Consider the following 23,820-nt stretch of genomic DNA (forward strand, 5'->3'; position numbering starts at 1 on the left):
TGTCAGCTGACAAGGTTCTTGCAACCGTTTTTTCGATCGGCGAAGCATTTTGCTGATTGATTTTTTGTATGAGTGACGCACAATCAATGCTGGTTACCACTGCGAGCTGTTGAACAAGGCGAGGGTTGCATATCGCCGCAAAAGACGAGACCAATCGATTCAACAGGTCATCCTCCTCCACGACAATGCGCGGTCCCATACTGCAGCTCTAACTGTCTCCAAGCTACAGGAAATGCACTGGACTACACTTGATCATCCTCCTTACAGCCCTGACTTATTACCTAGCAATTTCCATTTGTTCGGACCGCTTAAAGAAGCTCTAAGAGGGCAACGATTTGAAGATGACGAGAGTGTGGAAGACTTCTTGCACAACTGGCTGGTGACATGACGCTGTTCTTTTTACGATGAGATCATCAAAAAGCTGCCCATATGCTGGGACAAATGCATTTCCAAAACAGGAAACTATGTGGAAAAATAAATTGTAATTGCCTTGTGTTTTTCAATAAATGAACTTAAATAAAAAATAAAATCTTGTTTATATTTGATCCCCCCCATAATGAGAGAGCAATCTGGACAAGCTGGTTACAAATGCAGCTTCACATAAATTGCCTTCTTCTCATTCCTTAATATACTATGGAAATATCTTACAGCCCTATCGGATTCGTCCAACTGTAAAAAGTACTCCACCAGGTCCAGAAAATTATCAAAAATACTGTATATTCTGCTGCCTTAAACCATGAATCCCAATGTGTCATCACAGGAGCAAGAAACAATTTGACAGATTTTGCCACACTGTTGTAGACACATCAAAAAAAGTTTTGCATCACCCTGGTGTATCATTTAACTCTGTTGCTATCTTGGCCTGTCCTATACAGACTGGAAAGACGACCCTTAGGATGTCTGTAAACATACAACAGCATGTACCCCAACTCACAGTCAAATAGGAAAATGAAATGTAACACTTAGAACGCTATAAAACTGTTGTTTTTAAATTTACTACTATGAAGGGGAAGAAGATTTTAGTGTTCGTTATCGCTGAGGTTGGCTTGGTAGGTCATTTTTTTCAAAATTCCTTAACCCATTCACCACTGGCCATTTAAATCTCCTGCTGGTGCTAGCACGTTCCCCAATAGGCCTTGTAATTTCACTCTGTGCATTTAACTGGAAAACAATTCATATCTTCGGACATATTTATAATAGTTTTATGAAATTAAAACTACAGTGATTGCAAATTTTTCCTCTATGTACATTGAACATTACAGGCTTATTAGTCAATATTTGAGGTATTATATTTACAGTTTTATATCAAAAGTTTCTTTTTCCTTTTAGTTTAGTTGCAAGAAAATGCCAACAGTAATTAAAAATTTATGTCAATCAACAATCAATCAATCAATCAATCAATCAATCAATCAATCAATCAATCAATCAATCAATCAATCAATAAATACTGATCTGCATTTAGGGCAGTTGCCCAGGTGGCAGATTCCCTATCTGTTGTTTTCCTAGCCTTTTGCTAAATGATTTCAAAGAAATTGGAAATTTATTGAACGTCTCCCTTGGTAAGTTATTCCAATCCCTAACTCCCCTTCCTACAAATGAATATTTGCCCCAGTTTGTACTCCTGAATTCCAACTTTATCTTCATATTGTGATTTTTCCTACTTTTAAAGATGCCATCCAAACTTATTCGTCTACTGATGTCCTCCCACGCCATTTCTCCGCTGACAGTTTGGAACATACCACTTATTACATGTAACTAATCTCATGATTAGACCCGTATTGAAATTTGCTATAAATGCTTACAATATAGTGATTATTTTAATCCACCTATTCAATACAAATTGGTTTTGTGTTGCTAGTTCATAATACTACAACATAAATTTACAGGGACATGTTTCGCTTTATTTACAAGCATCTTCAGCCTACATAATTGTCTCAAGGTTAAGACCTGTCATAATTGGATTGTTTTTACACATTTTATGCTTGAGTATAAATCCATGTTTAGTAATAATATGTAAAAAACATAGGAATTGTGTACACATTAAAAGTATGACAATATGAATTATAATGTTGAATTGAAGTAACCCTTAATACTAAAGTACACTGACGCCCAAACAATAGCAAGTACAATTTAAAAATTTGGTTAAAATTGTTTTCACAATTACAATGTTGAATTGGAGTAATCCTTAATTCTAAAATACATTGACATCCAAAACATAGTAACTACAATTTAAAAATTTGGCTAAAATTGTTTTCATAATGCTGTGGTTGATTGAATCAACTGTAATATGGCTTTAAATTTGAGTCATAAATATAAACTGAAGGTTAAAATATAGGAGCCATTTTTTCTAAAATCCATTGACTTCTGGAACACAGTAACTTCCAACTGAGAATTTGTTTAATAATTGTGATCTCCAATGCAATTATTTAAAAACAACTATGATTTGACTCCATGTGTAATTTGAGTCGAAATGATATTCTAAAAATTAAAATCTTGGATCCGTTGGAGACCAGCTTCTAGAATTTTCGAAGCTTGCTACAGTTTGGTGATTTGATCAGTGTAAGTAATAATAATTATAAATAATAATAATAATAAATACTCCGCAATGAGTAATCGTATGAAAGAAACCGGCCATCATTATACCTCAATAGACAAAGACCTTACAATAATCAAAAGGATCGAAAAGGGGAAGCTAATGACAGAGTTTGAAAACATATGTATTTATTTGGATCAATATTTTAATAAAGAAAAAATTTGAACGACGCGGCCGAAATAAAAAGCCCGTTAATAGAACAGTTGCCAACATTGTTACAAACTTTCAAATCAGATAAAAGCAAATTCTTTAGGATATTTAATCTAAAAATACTCACAACAGAAACTATTTCGACAACGAATCCCCCTCTACATAACACGCCAAAGCTTAACGTCCCGCCCACAGGATCATCCCCTACCCCCACCCCGACAACAGATAAGAACTCCCCACCACATGGTACGCCAATAGCAAACACCCCGCCCAACATCTATCCCCCTCAACCCCCTACTTGCCCCTCACAACAGCCCCTCCACACGTACAACACAAGGAGTAGAACCACAACAGACATTAGTCACAGTAACATAAGAAAGACCACAAGACTTTGTAGCAGCAGTCAAAGGGGTAAGTGAAGAAAGAAAAAATATAACATCAAACTCACATTACAAGCACAACAACACATAACATCATTTCAAGTTAATTTCCATTTGTTCCAGAAGCTTCACTCATTCTATTACCTCGAAAGAAACATAAACTGCTACTCAAGATTTGAATAGAAGCCCCCCCCCCCTTAACTACAACTACATTAATACAATCTGCTACCAATGGATATTCAAGTCGCAATAAACAAGAACTAATTATTCTAATACTTTCACTGATCATCACCAAACTGCAGCAAGCTTCGAAAATTCTAGAAGCTGTTCTCCAACGGATCCAAGATTTTAATTTTTAGAATATCATTTCGACTCAAATTACACATGGGGTTAAATCATAGTTGTTTTTAAATAATTGCATTGGAGATCACAATTATTAACCAAATTCTTAATTGGAAGTTAATGTGTTCCAGAAATCAATGGATTTTAGAAAAAATGGCTCCTATATTTTAACCTTCAGTTTATATTTATGACTCAAATTTAAAGCCATATTACAGTTGATTCAATCAACCACAGCATTGTGAAAACAATTTTAGCCAAATTTTTAAATTGTAGTTACTATGTTTTGGATATCAATGTATTTTAGAATTAAGGATTATTCCAATTCAACATTTTCAACTGTGAAAACAATTTTAACCAAATTTTTAAACTGTACTTGCTATGTTTTGGACGTCAATGTATTTTAGAATTAAGGATTACTCCAATTCAACATTGTAATTGTGAAAACAATTTTAACCAAATTTTTTAATTGTACTTGCTATGTTTTGGACGTCAATGTATTTTAGTATTAAGGGTTACTTCAATTCAACATTGTAATTCATATTGTCATACTTTTAATGTGAACACAATTCCTATGTTTTTTACATATTATTACTAAACATGGATTTATACTCGAGCATAAAATGTGTAAAAACAATCTAATTATGACAGGTCTTAACCTTGAGACAATTATGTAGGCTGAAGATACTTGTAAATAAAGCGAAACATGTCCCTGTAAATTCGTGTTGTATTATAAACTAGCAACACAAAACCAATTTGTATTGAATAGGTGGATTAAAATAATCACTATATTGTAAGCATTTTACATACCACTTAGTCGAGCAGCTCTTCTTCTTTCTCTCAATTCTTCCCAACCCAAACTTTGCAACATTTTTGTAACGCTACTCTTTTGTCGGAAATCACCCAGAACAAATCAAGCTGCTTTTATTTGGATTTTTTCCAGTTCCTGAATCAGGTAATCCTGGTAAGGGTCCCATACACTAGAACCATACTCTAGTTGGGGTCTTATTAGAGACTGATATGCCCTCTCCTTTACATCCTTACTACAACCCCTAAACACCCTCATAACCATGTGCAGAGATCTGTACCCTTTATTTACAATCCCATTTATGTGATTACCCCAATGAAGACCTTTCCTTATATTAACACCTAGGTACAGTATCTACACCGGGGTGGATCATATGCTGATACCCTGACTTGCTTACCTAACCAGATGACCAGTTAAACTGAAATGGTATAAGGATATTAAAGATAAACTGGCTAGGTCATACTTTCTCCTCAAACGACACAACAAATTAAAATATACACCTGTTATGTGATTATGGTTGAGTTGTAAGTAATTTTTTTTAGTAAAATCCAAATGTGCCACCAGAGATCTTTTACAGGCTGAAATCATATGACCTTGAAGTGCTGAATGAACTTTTTTCTGCCCTCTGGCAGGTTTGATAGATAGATAGATAGATAGATAGATAGGCAGACAGATAGATAGATATATTTATCTTCAACTGGTTATTTGCCCAATTAAAGATGATTCAACAAAATATACAACAAATACACCTTAAATAAATAACACTAATTTTCTAAAATAATAACCAATTTCAAACAAAATCTAGAGCCATTTATATATGCGTATTTGCAACACCTTAAATAAATAAACAAATAAATAACTAAAAAATAAATTTAAAAAACTGGATCTCCTTAAATGATTGACATTATTAAACTACATCTAAATATGTAAAAGGTGACGAGAATCTAATTGTGATGGGAGACTGGAATGCAGTGGTAGGCCAAGGAAGAGAAGGTAGTACAGTAGGAGAATTTGGATTGGGACAAAGGAACGAAAGAGGAAGTCGGCTGGTTGAATTCTGCACTGGTCATAATTTAGTCCTTGCCAATACTTGGTTCAAACACCACAAACGACGGCTGTATACGTGGACGAGACCTGGAGACACTGGCAGGTATCAAATAGACTTCATTATGATTAGGCAGAGATTCAGAAACCAGGTGTTGGATTGCAAAACTTTCCCAGGAGCAGACGTGGACTCTGACCACAACTTGTTGGTCATGAAATGCCATCTGAAGTTGAAGAAATTGAAGAAAGGAAAGAATGCAAAAAGATGGGATCTAGACAAGTTGAAAGAAAAGAGTGTGAGGGATTGTTTCAAGGAACATGTTGCACAAGGACTAAATGAAAAGGCTGAAGGAAACACTATAGAGGAAGAGTGGAGAGTCATGAAAAATGAAGTCGGTAGGGCTGCTGAAGAAATGTTAGGAAGGAAGAAAAGATCAACTAAGAATCAGTGGATAACTCAGGAGATACTACACCTGATTGATGAACGGCAAAAATACAAGAATGCTAGAAATGAAGAAGGCAGAAAAGAATACAGGTAATAATTTGGGAGTATCTTACCAAAAGCAATCTAGCAGATATAGAAAAAGTGAAAGCCAAATTCTTAAAAAAAGCTTTATGTGTATCAAAGTATACCCGATCGCGCCTGGTGTATGTGCTGGCAAGAGAAACTTTATTCATAGAAGATCTCCGTCTACAACTGCAACTACCCTCTACACCGGCATACGAAAATTTGCTCACTGACCTTCAGAGAAAAAGGGAAGAAATATGGCTGGATTTCTACTCTACAGACGCTATGTTAAATAGCGAATGGAAAAAGCCCGGTTATCAGCTTAGACATGTAATGACGCGTTTTGCTGTTCATGGATTTCACCACCGGTTATGTAGCAAAACCAACTACCATGAACCAAGCGATTCACAGTGCTTCTGCAAATTGTGTGGCAAGGGCTGTGGAAGGTACCACGCAATGTCTTGCAAGAAAAGATTGGTGTCACTGACTAAATTCTGCCTCGATGATAATGAGAACTAAAATTATTTTCTTTGCACATTGTGCGAATCTTTACTATTAAATAAATTATTAAAGAATGAAGTGGATAGAAAGTGCAAGGTAGCTAGGAAGAATGGCTGAAGGAGAAGTGCAAGGATGTCGAAGGCTGTATGGTCCTGGGAAAGGTAGATGCTGCATACAGGAAAATCAAGGAAACCTTTGGAGAAATGAAATCTAGGTGTATGAATATTAAGAGCTCAGATGGAAAGCCACTTCTAGGGAAAGAAGACAAAGCGGAAAGATGGCAGGAGCATATCCAACAGTTGTATGAAGGTAAAGAAGTAGATAATTTGGTTCTGGAACATGAAGGGGCTGTTGATGCTGATGAAATGGGAGACCCAATTTTGAGGTCAGAGATTGACAGAGCTGTGAGTGACCTCAATAGGAACAAGGCACCTGGAATTGATGACATTCCCTCTGAATTACTGACTGCCTTAGGAGAAACCAGCATGGCAAGGTTATTTCATTTAGTGTGCAAGATGTATGAGACAGGAGAAGTCCCATCCGATTTTCGGAAGAACGTTGTTATACCTATTCCCAAGATAGCCGGTGCTGACAGGAGTGAAAACTACTGAACCATTAGTTTAGTATCTCATGCCTGCAAAATTTTAACACGTGTTATTTACAGAAGAATGGAAAAACAAGTTGAAGCTGAGTTGGGAGAAGATCAATTTGGCTTCATAAGAAATGTAGGAACACGTGAAGCAATCCTGACTGTACGTCTGATCTTAGAGGATCGAATCAAGAAGGACAAGCCCACGTACATGGCATTCGTAGATCTAGAAAAGGCATTCGATAATGTTGATTGGACCAAGCTATTTATGATTCTGAAGATGATAGGGATCAGATACCGAGAACGAAGAATTATCTACAATCTGTATAAAAATCAGTCTGCAGTGATAAGAATCGAGGGCTTTGTAAAAGAAGCAGCAATCCAGAAAGGAGTGAGGCAAGGTTGCAGTTTGTCCCCTCTCCTTTTCAATGTTTACATAGAACAGGTAGTAAAGGAAATCAAAGAGAAATTTGGAAAGGGAATCAACAGTCCAAGGAGAGGAAATCAAAACCTTGAGATTTGCCGATGATATTGTTATTTTATCTGAGACTGCAGAAGATCTCGAGAAGTTGCTGAATGGTATGGATGAAGTCTTGGGTAAGGAGTACAAGATGAAAATAAATAAGTCCAAAACAAAAGTAATGGAGTGCAGTCGAACGAAGGCAGGTGATGCAGGAAATATTAGATTAGGAAATGAAGTCTTAAAGGAAGTAGATGAATATTGTTACTTGAGTAGTAAAATAGCTAACGATGGCAGAAGTAAGGAGGACATAAAATGCAGACTAGCACAAGGAAGGAAGAGCTTTCTTAAGAAAAGAAATTTGCTCACCTCAAACACTGATATCGGAATTAGAAAGATGTTTTTGAAGACTTTCGTGTGGAGCGTGGCGTTGTATGGAAGTGAAACATGTACAATAACTAGCTCAGAAAGAAAGAGAATAGAAGCTTTTGAAATGTGGTTTTACAGAAGAATGCTGAAGGTGAGATGGATAGATCGAATCACGAATGAAGAGATACTGAATCGAATTGGTGAGAGGAGATCGATTTGGCTAAATTTGACGAGAAGAAGAGATAGAATGATAGGACACATCTTAAGACACCCAGGACTTGTTCAGTTGGTTTTTGAAGGAAGTGTAGGTGGTAAGAACGGTAAGGGTAGACCAAGGTATGAATATGACAAGCAGATTAGAGCAGATGTAGGATGCAATAGTTACGTAGAAATGAAAAGGTTAGCACAGGATAGGGTGGCATGGAAGCTGCATCAAACCAGTCTATGGACTGATGACTCAAACACACATTTTACAGAGAGGGCCTTATATTCATGAGGTTGTTAGGGCACATCTGATTTTAGATGGGGGTGAGTGGAAAAGATCCACTGATTCACCCACCTCATTCAGTGATGTTAGTGACCTCAGAAGCCATGAGTTAGCCCGAGCCACAGTTCTCACTTTAGGCAGGTGAAAAATATACCTTCGCCTAGTATAACACATAATAAAGGAGAGTACAAATGATCCACCTTATATCAATACAAAATATGTTTCTAATACAAGATCACAACATTTTTATTAGGGACCGGTTTCAATGTCCTTCGACACCATCATCAGCCACAATAGGTCAAATGAACAAAGATATATGTATGTATATTACAATACAAATATAGATCATTAGTATTACAATAATATAAAATGGGAGAAATATAAAACATGATGGTGCTTAAAAATCATTCTTACGAAATTTACAAGTTAGAGACTTGATGGTCAGATAATAAAATATTATTATATATTATATAAAATTTATTATCTGACCATCAAGTCTCTACTGTAACTTGTAAATTTCGTAAGAATGATTTTTAAGCACCATCACGTTGTATGTTTCTCCCATTTTATGTTATTTTATTCTTTTGCCAGTTGCTTTATGTCACACCGACACAGATAGGTCTTATGGCGATGATGCGATAGGGAAGGGCTAGGAGTGGGAAGGAAGCAGCCGTGGCCTTAATTAAAGTACAGCCCCAGCATTTGCCTGATGTAAAAATGGGAAACCACGGAAAACCATCTTCAGGGCTGCCGACAGTGGGGTTCGACCTACTATCTCCCGAATACTGGATACCAGCCGCACTTAAGCGACTGCAGCTATCGAGCTCGGTGTTATTTTATTACTAATGGTCTATATTTGCATTGTAATATATGTATATCTTTGTTCAATTGACCTATTTTGGCTGATGATGGTGTCCAAGGACTTCGAAACCGGTCCCTAATAAAAATGTTGTGATCTTGTATTAGCAGCATATTTTGTATTGATATAAGGTAGATCATTTATTATGTGTTAGTCTCCTTTCAATACAGACCAAATATGAAGTTTTTAATATTGCCTAGTATTGAGACGAAGAACATGTAATGGAATCAACTCCAATAAAGTTGAGCAATCCACTATTCGTCAGACACTTATAAAGAAAGAGGGCATTGGCACATATGCGGCGTGAGTGCAATGTCCTCCTACTCATAGTCTCACAAAAAGACTCTTAATCGGACGAAGAGAGAGAAATACCCAAACCTTTGTAGCTGATCCATTTCATGAACCTTATTTGGACGCTTTCCAAGTTTTGTATTAAATACTGCTGAGAAGGTATTGCAATAGTATTATAACGATTGCCTGATTAGAGTGCAAAACTAAATTATTACAGTTCCAAGAGAAACAAATTTGGCAGTTTCTTTTCAGAAAACCAAGTAATTCAAACACTTTCCTAGAAATCTTGTCTAAATGTTTCTCGAAAGAAAGACCGTAACAGTTTGAAAGTGTCACACTAAGATCATTTATTTCATTCACATGAGCTATTTGAAAATTGCATAAATGGTAAGGGTAATTTACTCGTTCCAACTTATGTGAAAATGTAATTGCATTGCATTTCGAAGTATTCAAACCACCACGCAGCCACTTTTCACACCAGTTGCTTAGGATGTTTAAGTCAAACTGTAGCAATTTACAGTCCAACTCACTATTCATCACCTTAAGATCTTTAGATTGTCAGCATAGAGAAGGCAATTACAGTGTTGTATAAATGTTGTTATATCGTTTATGAATATGACAAAGAAAAGAGGGCCCAGTAACGGGCCTTGGGGTTCACCAGAAGTAGGGTTTGACATAATACCATCACCTTTTACCACGAAACCCTATCAGTGAGAAAGCTGCTAATCCACTCCAAAGAACTTCCTCCTATTCCATATGCTGACAATTTGATGAGTACAGCGTCATGTTGAACTAAATCAAAGGCTTTGGAGAAGTCCGTGTAAACAACGTCCACTTGTTGCCTACTATCCAGAAATGTTGTTGTGTTTTGAGTCATCAGTCCCTACACTGGTTTGATGCAGCCCTCCATGCCACCCTATCCTGTGCTAACCTTTTCATTTCTACGTAACAACTGCATCCTACATCTTCTCTAATCTGCTTGTCATATTCATACCTTGGTCTACCCCTACCGTTCTTACCACCTACACTTCCTTCAAAAACCAACTGAACAAGTCCTGAGTGTCTTAAGATGTGTCCTATCATTCCATCTCTTCTTCTCGTCAAATTTAGCCAAATCGATCTCCTCTCGCCAATAATTCAGTATCTCTTCATTTGTGATTTGATCTATCCATCTCACCTTCAGCATTCTTCTGTAACACCACATTTCAAAAGCTTCTATTCTCTTTCTTTCTGAGCTAGTTATCGTCCATGTTTCACTTCCATACAATGCCACACTCCACACGAAAGTCTTCAAAAACATCTTTCTAATTCCTATATCAATGTTTGAAGTGAGAAAATTTCTTAAGAAAACTCTTCCTTGCTGTGCTAATCTGCATTTTATGCTCTCCTTCTGCCATCGTTACTTATTTTACTACCCAAGTAACAATATTCATCTACTTCCTTTAATACTTCATTTCCTAATTTAATATTTCCTGCATCACCTGCCTTCGTCCGACTGCACTCCATTACTTTTGTTTTGGACTTATTTATTTTCATATTGTACTCCTTACCCAAGACTTCGCCCATACCATTCAGCAGCTTCTCAAGATCTTCTGCAGTCTCAGATAAAATAACAATATCATCGGCAAATCTCAAGGTTTTGATTTCCTCTCCTTGGACTGTTGATTCCCTTTCCAAATTTCTCTTTGATTTCCTTTACTGCCTGTTCTATGTAAACATTGAAAAGGAGAGGGGACAAACTGCAACCTTGCCTCACTCCTTTCTGGATTGCTGCTTCTTTTTCAAAGCCCTCGATTCTTATCACTGTAGACTGATTTTTATACAGATTGTAGATAATTCTTCGTTCTCAGTATCTGATCCCAATCACCTTCTGAATCTTAAATAGCTTGGTCCAATCAACCTTATCGAATGCCTTTTCTAGATCTACGAATGCCATGTAAGTGGGCTTGTCCTTCTTGATTCGATCCTCTAAGGTCAGACGTACAGTCAGGATTGCTTCATGTGTTCCTACATTTCTTATGAAGCCAAACTGATCTTCTCCCAACTCTGCTTCAACTTGTTTTTTCCATTCTTCTATAAACAATACGTGTTAAAAATTTTGCAGGCATGAGATACTAAACTAATGGTATGATAGTTTACACACCTGTCAGAACCGGCTTTCTTGGGATTAGGTATAACAACATTCTGCCGAAAACCGGATGGGACTTCTCTGTCTCATACATCTTACACACTAAATGAAATAACCTTGCCATGGTGGTTTCTCCTAAGGCAGTCAGTAATTCAGAGGGAATGTCATCAATTCCAGGTGCCTTGTTCCTATTTAGGTCACTCACAGCTGTCAAACCCTGACCTCAAAACTGGGTCTCCCATTTCATCAGCATTGACAGCCTCTTCTTGTTCCAGAACCAAATTATCTACATTTTCACCTTAATACAACTGTTGGATATGTTCCTGCCATCTTTCTGCTTTGTCTTCTTTCCCTAGAAGTGTCTTTCCATCTGAGCTCTTAATGTTCATACACCTAGATTTCATTTCTCCAAAGGTTTCCTTGATTTTCCTGTATGCAGCATCTACCTTTCCCAGGACCATACAACCTTCGACATCCTTGCACTTCTCCTTGAGCCAGTCTTCCTTAGCTACCTTGCACTTTCTATCCACTTCATTCTTTAATCACCTGTATTCTTTTCTGCCTTCTTCATTTCTAGCATTCTTGTATTTTTGTCGTTCATCAATCAGGTGTAGTATCTCCTGAGTTATCCACTGATTCTTAGTTGATCTTTTCTTCCTTCCTAACATTTCTTCAGCAGCCCTACCGACTTCATTTTTCATGACTCTCCACTCTTCCTCTATAGTGTTTCCTTCAGCCTTTTCATTTAGTCCTTGTGCAACATGTTCCTTGAAACAATCCCTCACACTCTTTTCTTTCAACTTGTCTAGATCCCATCTTTTTGCATTCTTTCCTTTCTTCAATTTCTTCAGCTTCAGATGGCATTTCATGACCAACAAGTTGTGGTCAGAGTCAACGTCTGCTCCTGGGAAAGTTTTGCAATCCAACACCTGGTTTCTGAATCTCTGCCTAATCATAATGAAGTCTATTTGATACCTGCCAGTGTCTCCAGGTTTCGTCCACGTATAAAGCCGCTGTTTGTGGTGTTTGAACCAAGTATTGGCAAGGACTAAATTATGACCAGTGCAGAATTCAACCAGCCGACTTCCTCTTTTGTTCCTTTGTCCCAATCCGAATTCTCCTACTGTATTACCTTCTTTTCCTTGGCCTACCAAGTCTCCCATCACAATTAGATTCTCGTCACCTTTTACATATTGTATTAAATCATCTATCTCCTCATATGTTCTTTCGATTTCCTCATCATCCGCTGAGCTAGTAGGCATATAGACCTGCACTATTGTGGTGGGCATTAGTTTGGTGTCTATCTAGACAACAATAATTCTTTCACTATGCTGGTCGTAGTAGCTTACCCGCTGCCCTATTTTCTTATTCATTATTAAACCAACTCCTGCATTTTCTCTGTTTGATTTTGTGTTGATAATTCGGTAGTCGCCTGACCAAAAATCCTGTTTTTCCTGCCAACGTACTTCACTTATACCAACCACATCTACCTTTAGTCTATCCATCTCCCTTTTCAGATTCTCTAATCTACCAGAACGATTCAAACTTCTAACATTCCACGCTCCGACTCGCAGAATGGGGGACTAGTTTAACTCTGGAATATTTTTACCCGGGAGGAAGCCATCATCAGTACATCATTCATACAGAGAGAGCTGCATATCCTCGGGAGTTAGTTACGGCTGTAGTTTCTCGTTGCTTTCAGCCGTGTAGCAATATCAACACAGCTAAGCCATGTTGAGTATTATTACAAGGCCATATCAGTCAATCATCCAGACTGCCGCCCTTGCAACTTCCGAAAGGCTGCTACCCCCCCTTTCGATGAACCATTCCTTAGTCTGGTTTCTCAACAGGTACCCATCCGATATGGTTGCACCTGCAGCTCGGCTATCTGCTTCAGTGGGACACGCAAGCCTCCCCACCGCGGCAAGGTCACATGGTTCACAGGGGAGGTATCCAGAGATACTGAAATGAAATTGATATACACCACATTGGACACGGTAGAGTGTTTCTGTACAAAACCCTGGTGAGCTATATTAATATACTGTGAAAACTGTACAAACTCTTATACATGATATTCTAAGCCACCTTTGAAATCAGGGACAATAACACAACATGCCTATAGTTATCGAACACCATTTTGTCTATCTTGAAAACCGGTATGAAGTAACTTTTCTTCTATTCACACAGAAAATACCCTGAGGAGAATGACATATTTATTATGATGATGCTAAGAGGCCTACCTGGCTCAGATGCACATTCTTTCAAAACTATTGTGGGTATGTCATTGGGACCATATGATTTGGAGGTATCCAAAAAAGCAAGAATTGAAGATACCTCTGCTGGAGAGGTCACTATTGAGGTTAGGCCTATATCATGCATGGACAAAGTGGATAGATTACACTTTGTGGCAAGTGAATGTGATACTTTTCAAAGGTATCTGCAAAACTGTCCAGGATGCTCCTCTTGTCCTGTAATTCTTTCCCTTCCTGAAACATAGTAGATGGCAGGGGAGATGACCTCCATTTTTTGTTTACAAAATTCCAGATGGTTGGCAGCTAAGACAACATACAAGCTAATGGAATTGAATAGGTAAACCCTTCTCTACCCTTTGATCTCGATCAATTGTCAATATGGACCACAATGAAATTCATTACTTATGATATTCCCTCAGAGTCGTACCAGCATGGGTTCTTCAGCGTGTTAACTATGGGTTCTTCAGCGTGTTAACTATCTGGGATGGTACAGTGTCTTTTATTACAGCGAGGAGGAGGTCGTAAAAAAAGGGTTAATGCCATGGAGGGGGAGTCTTCGACTAAATTCCAGGGACACAACGAAAGGAGATCTCTCATTTGAGGAAAATCGGCTTTAGTCCATGTGAACATAAAACTTCCTCTGCAGTGCGGGGCACACAACTCGCGGTAAAGATAAAGTGAATTCTACAGCTCAATGGTCGGATGCAATTATCTTTTCTATATCAAAGCAGTCCAAGTGTCCACAGTATTGTTCTGAGATTAGAACGAGGTCCAGGAAGTTTTCGTTTCTTGTTGGGAAGTGACACATTTGCTTGAGCCCAAATTCACTAACAATTTCAAGAAGTTAAGAAGACTTCCTTCCAAACATCTATGTTTTATAACAGGGCCAGGATTCCAAGCCAAATGCCTGATGTTAAAGTCTGAATCTGTGATCTTGGGATTCAGAGGTTAACACATTACTACTGATCCACAGAGGAAGGTTTCTCATCTACTGTATTATTAAGTAATAAACTGGAACATTCCAATACAAATCCATCTTATAAAAATAATTTACGGATTACATTCTCTATTGTACTTACTTTTCAATCCTGTAACTATTGGGGATTCTTCTGTAGATAAAATTAAGGGTACATTTGTTTCCCATTTCAGAGCAGACTGAAGTCCTTTAGGTGTTTTGAATACCACATAGGCAACTTTATATCCCTGGAGATAAAATAATAAAATCTTTGCTACAGAGTTCCAAATTACATTTTACAATACAGGAAGATTTAATGTTCAGTAATGGAACTGAAACAAAATCCACAATAGCAGAGAATTATTTTGTAAAAATGATTACAATCGAGTCTAAAATATAAGTAGGCAAACATGCAAACAAGCTACAAATAGACCAGAATTTACCTAGTGAAAGGAAAGTAAGTACAGCTGATTTTTATAATGAAAATTCCTACATTCATCTTAAATAGGTCAGAAAGATAAACATGCAAATATATATTGTACATATTAACAGTTGTTAGTACACATCCAGCATTTACAGTTTAATGTAAAGAGACTATTGGGAAGTCAATTAGAAAGAGAAATTCACAACTAATCATCTATTTTCTGAGTTGGATTTAGCTCATGAGCATTAGTTCCAGATGTTGAATTTGACCACTCATCCCGCCAGCTCTGGTTTAGATTAAAATTATCCTTCAAGAGTCGACCGACCAGTATACTCGCTGGTCTCCTAGATCGAAGTCGTCATGGCAATGGGTAACAAAATTCCTGGTGAACTGGTAATGAGGGAGATGACCACATCTTCTTTGCTTCTCTCAGCAGGGCTTCCTTTCTCCTCAGGTGGGGTGGTGGGATATGACTAAGTACGGGTAACCAGTGGCGAGGTGTTGACTTTACAGTACCAGTTATGCAGCGCATGGTATCATTCAGCTTAGTATCCACTTTATGCACATGTGAACTTTCCAGCCATTCTGGGGCACAGTATTCCGCTGCAGAGTCGATAAGACTGTTACCCGTTAATCGTAAGCAGTCATCCGAGGCTCCCCAGGAACTGCCACAAAGCTTGTGCAGGATGTTATTCCTTGTAGCAATTTGTGAGAGAGCTTGGCGAGATGTTCTTTGTAGATCAAAGTTCTGTCCAGTGTGACTAACTAGATATTTCAGGAACGGGTTGTACTTTAGTTTTTCACCAAGAAATAAAACAGATGGCTCGTAGTTTGCAAGTCGATTGCTGAGATGGAAACACGAAACCTTGGTCTTAGAAGCACTTGGGATCAAATGCCAAGACTTGAAGAATGTTGCCATTTTGACAAAGTCTGCTGAAAGAATGCCTTCTACATCCTCAAAATTTCTGCTTTGAGCTACCAGTGCAATGTCATCTGCATAGATGATCTTAGTAGCTGTGGTTGATGGTAAGTCATGAATGTAGAGGTTGAAGAGAACTGGGGCCAATACTGATCCGTGTGGCAGGCCGTTATTTAATTTTCTTTTGCGACTTTTAGAATCACCTACGAATACTACATACTCTCTCTCTCACAAAGCATGCTGGAAATTAGGTTTGCAATTTCCAAGCAGGGAATTATTTCCAGCACTTTAAGAATTAGTCCAGATCACCAGACAGTATCATATGCACTTGTCAGGTCAATAAAGACAGCTGTTGATTTTAACTTCTTTTGGAAGCCTGCCTCAATGTGAGTGGTAAAAGACAAAACTTGATCAGTACAGCCTAAGATTTCTACTGAAACCAACTTGTTCTGGAGGGATTACAGCTTCAATGAGGGATGCTATCCTAGTGAGGAGAACTCGTTCCAAGAGTTTATAAATGCAACTGAGAAGTGCTATTGGGCGGTAGTTTTCTGGTCTCTGCTCCAACTTTCCAAGTTTAAGAAGGACGATCACCTTTGACCATTTGAACTGCTTTGGCAGGTTGTTAGTCTGTAGGATGTTAGTAAAAAGAGAAGTGATCCACTTTATGCTATGTGGACCCATATTTTGAAGGAATTTGTTGTAGATATTATCTGGGCCAGCAGCCTTACCGGTTTTCAGCATGATAGCAGCTTCAACTTCGTGAATAGAGAATGGCCTAGACCAGGGACGGTGAAACTTTTCCAACTAGTGTGCCATTTTAAGAATGGTTTATTGTTCTCAACTGCTGACTGTGCCACTTGTTATTTTCCTTTAAGGAATGCCTACAACCTATACAACACCCCCCACCCCCACGTGACTTCCTTTCCAAATTTCCTATTATGTTTCATAATATATTATTTATTTTCTTTATGTATTTACTGATTTATTCGTTTATTTATTAGATATATATTTTGTAAATACATTAGATTGTATGTTCCATGGTTGTATTTTGCAAATACTGCAAAAAATACATTTTTAAATATGTAAGTTTTGAGAATATATATTATTATTTGTAAATAAATAATAAGCTCCTATTGTAACATACTTCGTCATTAAATATTATTAACAGGCGAGTTGGCCGTGCAGATGTAAGCTTGCATCCGGGAGATAGTGGGTTCAAGCCCCACTGTTGGCAGCCCTGAAGATGGTTTTCTGTGGTTTCCCATTTTCACACGAGTCAAATGCTGGGGCTGTACCTCAATTAAGGCTACGGCGGTTTCCTTTCCTATCCCATCATCGCCATAAGACCCACCTGTGTCGATGCAACGTAAAACAAATTATAAAACGATAAATATTACTAGATATAAAATCAAAAATACTAATATTGCCAGTGGACTTCACTTCCTCCATTAGCTTCATTATCTTTCCATGTTGTCGTAGTTCGTACGCTCAACAATTTAACTAATTTCTACCTCATCACATTTCCGCAAGGAAATCAGAAAAAACAGCTATCCTTGCTTGCAAGGTCACATCCATGCTTTCATCAAAACATACTGTACTGCATACATCTGGGAGTTATCCAAATTAGCTTTCAACTGGTCCGAAACTTCTTCACTCATTCTTATTATTCTACCACAGCAGTTCAGCTGGCTGGCATTCCTTTCATTCTGTTAATCATTTGTTGTTTGTCAGGGAAGTTTTCAAATAATGTGTCAGACATCAGTAAGGAAGTTTTATTTCAAGAACTCACTGTCAGAAAGCGTTTCCCATGCATGCTGTACTATGCAGTGAAGTCCGGCTCCATGGCTAAACGGTTAGCGTGCTGGCCTTTGGTCACAGCGGTCCCGGGTTCGAATCCCGGCAGGGTCGGGAATTTTAACCATCATTGGGTAATTTCCCTGGCACTGGGGCTGGGTGTATGTGTCGTCTTCATCATTATTTCATCCTCATCACGACGCGCAGGTCACCTACGGGTGTCAAACCGAAAGACCTGCACCTGGCGAGCCGAACATGTCCTCGGACACTCCTGGCACTAAAAGCCATACGCCATTTCATTTTTATGCAGTAAAACAGATGGAACATCTGCACTAATATTATTCCTTGGCAAAAATTTTATACAAAAGATCTAGTTTTGACTAATGTTCAATATTTTGTGACACGAACTCTCTTCTTTCTACATTTGGCATGGAACAAACATTTGAATGATTAGTCTTGAAATGTCACTTTGCATTAAATGTGAGGGATTCAATTCTTTACAAACACAGGCAACACATCTTTCTATCAGTCTGAATTCTCTTGTCAACTGTTTTTTAAAAATCCGGTCACTACCTTTGATAAGTTTCTGTTCTTTTTGGCAGCGAAAACATGTTTGCGAGGTTTGTATACAAAACCACCAGAAAATGACGCTATTATCTCACTTGACTTTCAGATCTATCAGTGTAGCAGTGTTGCCATTTTGCATGTCCGGATGGAACTAGTATTTAGATTTTCCTTATTTATTTCTTATACATGTGACACTATAAGATATGAATTGTCTGTAGTAGAAGACGTTATATAAAAACTTTATTATGTTCATGTGGCGTGCCACCGAAATCATGTTTGCGTGTCACCGAATGATACGCGTGGCATAGATTCGCCATCCCTGGCCCAGACAGTTCCTCAATCTTCTTTGTTCCATATTTGAGTTTGGTGGGCTTACGTTTCACAGTTTTTGTATGGTATTTATCTCTCTTACTTCAGGTGACTTCAACCATTCTATTTGTAATGGCATCTGGGCTCAAGTTAGTGCACTGATTTTTAGAATAATGTTTTTCAGTAAGTCGATTTAAGACTCTCCAAGCTTACCTGCTCAATTTTGCAAAGTATGTCTCTCACTGTTGCTTCCCATTTTTCTCTCCTATTCTTGTATAATGACCGCAGAAGCTGTGAACCTACCTCATGTCTGCCTGTTGTTTTATATTCTTTATACAGAGCCTCACTTTTTGGATTCCAACCAGGCACATAATATTTTCTGAAACCTCTCGGAATGTTCGATTTGGCAGCTGAAATGACTAAGCTGACGAAGTCATCGTAGTTACTGGCAGTTGGTTCTAGATTTATACCACACAGCTTCTGACCAAGATCTTTAGAGAATTTATTCCAGTTTGCACAATTAAAATTCCATATGGGTAAACGTACTGAGGTCACCAGGGCTATCTTCATACCTGCTTCAAACAGAACTGGTCAATGCTGGCTGTTTGGGAAACTTGACAATATTGTACATGTAATACTGAGAGGTTGATCAAAGCAAGCCTTGGACACAAATGTTACGTCAGGATTGTAGTCTCTTCTCCAGCGAGCAGAATGGAAAATGCCCTTGTCTTTCGCGTCAAAAACTAGGTGCAGATCAGATATTTCACCCCACTGCGTTAATGCCTCACTATCTTAATCAACTATCAACTGTGTCATACCGCCAGTTAGTATGATGGCTGTTAAAATCTCCAGTGTAAATGGAGGGATGGCTGAAGGTTGGCAAAATGCTAGGAGACCATCTGATGCTAGGAGGCTTATACATGTAAACAACTGTCACATTATTAACCGGAATTGTGTTGTTGTTGTTTGAGTCATCAGTCCATAGACTGGTTTGATGCAGATCTCCATGCCACCCTATCCTGTGCTAACCTTTTCATTTCTACGTAACTATTGCATCCTACATCTGCTCTAATCTGTTTGTCATATTCATACCTTGGTCTACCCCTACCGTTCTTGCCACCTACACTTCCTTCAAAAACCAACTGAACAAGTCCTGGGTGTCTTAAGATGTGTCCTATCATTCTATCTCTTCTTCTCGTCAAATTTAGCCAAATCGATCTCCTCTCACCAATTCGATTCAGTATCTCTTCATTCGTGATTCGATCTATCCATCTCACCTTCAGCATTCTTCTGTAACACCACATTTCAAAAGCTTCTATTCTCTTTCTTTCTGAGCTAGTTATCGTCCATGTTTCACTTCCATACAATGCCACGCTCCACACGAAAGTCTTCAAAAACATCTTTCTAATTCCTATATCAATGTTTGAAGTGAGCAGATTTCTTTTCTGAAGAAAGCTCTTCCTTGCTTGTGCTAGTCTGCATTTTATGTCCTCCTTACTTCTGCCATCGTTGGTTATTTTACTACCCAAGTAACAATATTCATCTACTTCCTTTAAGACTTCGTTTCCTAATCTAATATTTCCTACATCACCTGCCTTCGTTCGACTGCATTCCATTACTTTTGTTTTGGACTTATTTATTTTCATCTTGTACTCCTTACCCAAGACTTCATCCATACCATTCAGCAACTTCTCGAGATCTTCTGCAGTCTCAGATAAAATAACAATATCATCCGCAAATCTCAAGGTTTTGATTTCCTCTCCTTGGACTGTGATTCCCTTTCCAAATTTCTCTTTGATTTCCTTTACTGCCTGTTCTATGTAAACATTGAAAAGTAGAGGGGACAAACTGCAGCCTTGCCTCACTCCTTTCTGGATTGCTGCTTCTTTTTCAAAGCCCTCGATTCTTATCACTGCAGACTGATTTTTATACAGGTTGTAGATAATTCTTCGTTCTCGGTATCTGATCCCTATCATCTTCAGAATCATAAATAGCCTGGTCCAATCAACATTATCGAATGCCTTTTCTAGATCTACGAATGCCATGTACGTGGGCTTGTCCTTCTTGATTCGATCCTCTAAGATCAGACGTAAAGTCAGGATTGCTTCACGTGTTCCTACATTTCTTCTGAAGCCAAATTGATCTTCCCCCAACTCAGCTTCAACTTGTTTTTCCATTCTTCTGTAAATAATACGTGTTAAAATTTTGCAGGCATGAGATACTAAACTAATAGTGCGGTAGTTTTCACACCTGTCAGCACCGGCTTTCTTGGGAATAGGTATAACAACATTCTGCCGAAAATCGGATGGGACTTCTCCTGTCTCATACATCTTGCACACTAAATGAAATAACCTTACCATGCTGGTTTCTCCTAAGGCAGTCAGTAATTCAGAGGGAATATCATCAATTCCAGGTGCCTTGTTCCTATTTAGGTCACTCACAGCTCTGTCAAACTCTGACCTCAAAATTGGGTCTCCCATTTCATCAGCATCAACAGCCCCTTCATGTTCCAGAACGAAATTATCTACATCGTTACCTTGATACAACTGTTGGATATGCTCCTGCCATCTTTCTGCTTTGTCTTCTTTCCCTAGAAGTGGCTTTCCATCTGAGCTCTTAATATTCATGCACCTAGATTTCCTTTCTCCAAAGGTTTCCTTGATTTTCCTGTATGCAGCATCTACCTTTCCCAGGACCATACAGCCTTCGACATCCTTGCACTTCTCCTTCAGCCATTCTTCCTTAGCTACCTTGCACTTTCTATCCACTTCATTCTTTAATCGCCTATATTCTTTTCTGCCCTCTTCATTTCTAGCATTCTTGTATTTTCGTCGTTCATCAATCAGGTCTAGTATCTCCTGAGTTATCCACTGATTCTTAGTTGATCTTTTCTTCCTTCCTAGCATTTCTTCAGCAGCCCTACTGACTTCATTTTTCATGACTCTCCACTCTTCCTCTACTGTGTTTCCTTCGGCCTTTTCATTTAGTCCTTGTGCAACATGTTCCTTGAAACAATCCATCACACACTTTTCTTTCAACTTGTCTAGATCCCATCTTTTTGCATTCTTTCCTTTCTTCAATTTCTTCAACTTCAGATGGCATTTCATGACCAACAAGTTGTGGTCAGAGTCCACGTCTGCTCCTGGGAAAGTTTTGCAATCCAACACCTGGTTTCTGAATCTCTGCTTAATCATAATGAAGTCTATTTGATACCTTCCAGTGTCTCCAGGTCTCGTCCACGTATACAGCCGTCGTTTGTGGTGTTTGAACCAAGTATTGGCGAGGACTAAATTATGGTCAGTGCAGAATTCAACCAGCCAACTTCCTCTTTCGTTCCTTTGTCCCAATCCAAATTCTCCTACTGTGCTACCTTCTCTTCCTTGGCCTACCACTGCGTTCCAGTCTCCCATCACAATTAGATTCTCATCACCTTTGACATATTGTATTAAATCTTCTATCTCCTCATATATTCTTTCGATTTCTTCATCATCCGCTGAACTAGTAGGCATATAGACCTGCACTATTGTGGTAGGCATTGGTTTGGTGTCTATTTTGGCGACAATAATTCTTTCACTATGCTGGTCGTAGTAGCTTATCCGCTGCCCTATTTTCTTATTCATTATTAAACCAACTCCTGCATTACCCCTGTTTGATTTCGTGTTGATAATTCGGTAGTCGCCTGACCAAAAATCCTGTTCTTCCTGCCAACGTACTTCACTTATACCAACTACATCTAACTTTAGCCTATCCATCTCCCTTTTCAGATTCTCTAACCTACCACAACGATTCAAACTTCTAACATTCCACGCTCCGACTCGCAGAATGTCAGTATCCATCTTCCTGATGATCGCCCCCTCTCGTGTAGTCCCCACCCGGAGATCCGAATGGGGGACTAGTTTACCTCCGGAATATTTTACCCGGGAGGAAGCCATCATCAGTACATCATTCATACAGAGAGAGCTGCATGTCCTCGGGAGGTGGTTACGGCTGTAGTTTCCCGTTGCTTTCAGCCGTGTAGCAGTATCAACACAGCTAAGCCATGTTGAGTATTATTACAAGGCCGTATCAGTCAATCATCTAGACTGCCGCCCTTGTAACTACCGAAAGGCTGCTACCCCCCTTTCGTTGAACCATTCGTTAGTCTGGTCTCTCAACAGATACCCATCCGATATGGTTGCACCTGCGGCTCGGCTATCTGCATCATCGGGACACGCAAGCCTCCCCACCGCGCCAAGGTCACATGGTTCGTAGAACCGGAATTACTATAGAGAAAATGAGATCCTTTACACTTGACTCAACAACTTGAACTCCTGTAAGACTGAATTTGGCATAGGTGGCAATACCATACTGCTGATGGTGGCTGGTGTCGACTAGGGTACAGCCCAATATTTGTCCTCTCCTATCAAAGTTCTGTTCATCTGTTGTGCGCATCTCCTGAATGTTGATGATATCAATGCAGAGGTTGTTCAGCTGTTTTCTAAGATATTTACACTTGGGGGATGCCCGTTGCTCACGTCCGCAGGATTTTACCTATTGCTTGCCCTGCACGTGTCCCCCGGGTGGTGCTAAACGAGCAACAGCGACATAAGGTGATAATAATAATAATAATACTGACAAACTGTTTTTAACACCTCAGAGGAGCTCAAAGTGGATAGGAAGACAAGCACTAATCTGACAGAATCACACAGACACAACCTCTAAAGTAAAGTTTCTTGGTGACTTACCTGAGCTTTCTGAAGTACGTACAGGAGTTCACCAAGGAGATGGCCTCTCCCCGATTCAGTTTAACTTAGTGTTAGATAAAGTCATCAGAGAATAGGAAAAATTAATCAAAGGTATAAGCATTAGGGACTTCAGGACAGAGAATCAAGCTGAAGTGCCTGGGTTTTGCTGATCATTCAGCTATCATTACTAAGACTAATGAAGAAACCAGGTATGCCATAGAGCGGTTACATGAGATAGTATCAAAGACAGGCATTCAAATATTGTATGAGAAAACTCACTGTATGGAAAATGTACATCAAAATATCCGATTCCCACTATAGACAAAATGTGGGATTATTTTATAATAATAATTTTTCAGGAAAATAT

General features: G+C 38.7%; 1 protein-coding gene across 1 annotated transcript in view; it reads right to left on the reverse strand.

The window, feature by feature from the left end:
* Nucleotides 1-23,820, reverse strand: part of LOC136879289 (ribosomal RNA-processing protein 7 homolog A) — a 144,793-nt gene that overhangs the window by 67,833 nt on the left and 53,140 nt on the right. Inside the window, exon 4 of the mRNA XM_067153114.2 lies at nt 14,838-14,961. Coding sequence (XP_067009215.2) covers nt 14,838-14,961 — 124 coding nt within the window. The remainder of the gene's footprint in view (nt 1-14,837; nt 14,962-23,820) is intronic.

This window comes from Anabrus simplex, chromosome 1 (genome assembly GCF_040414725.1).
Source record: "Anabrus simplex isolate iqAnaSimp1 chromosome 1, ASM4041472v1, whole genome shotgun sequence".
Taxonomy (NCBI): Eukaryota; Metazoa; Arthropoda; class Insecta; order Orthoptera; family Tettigoniidae; genus Anabrus; species Anabrus simplex.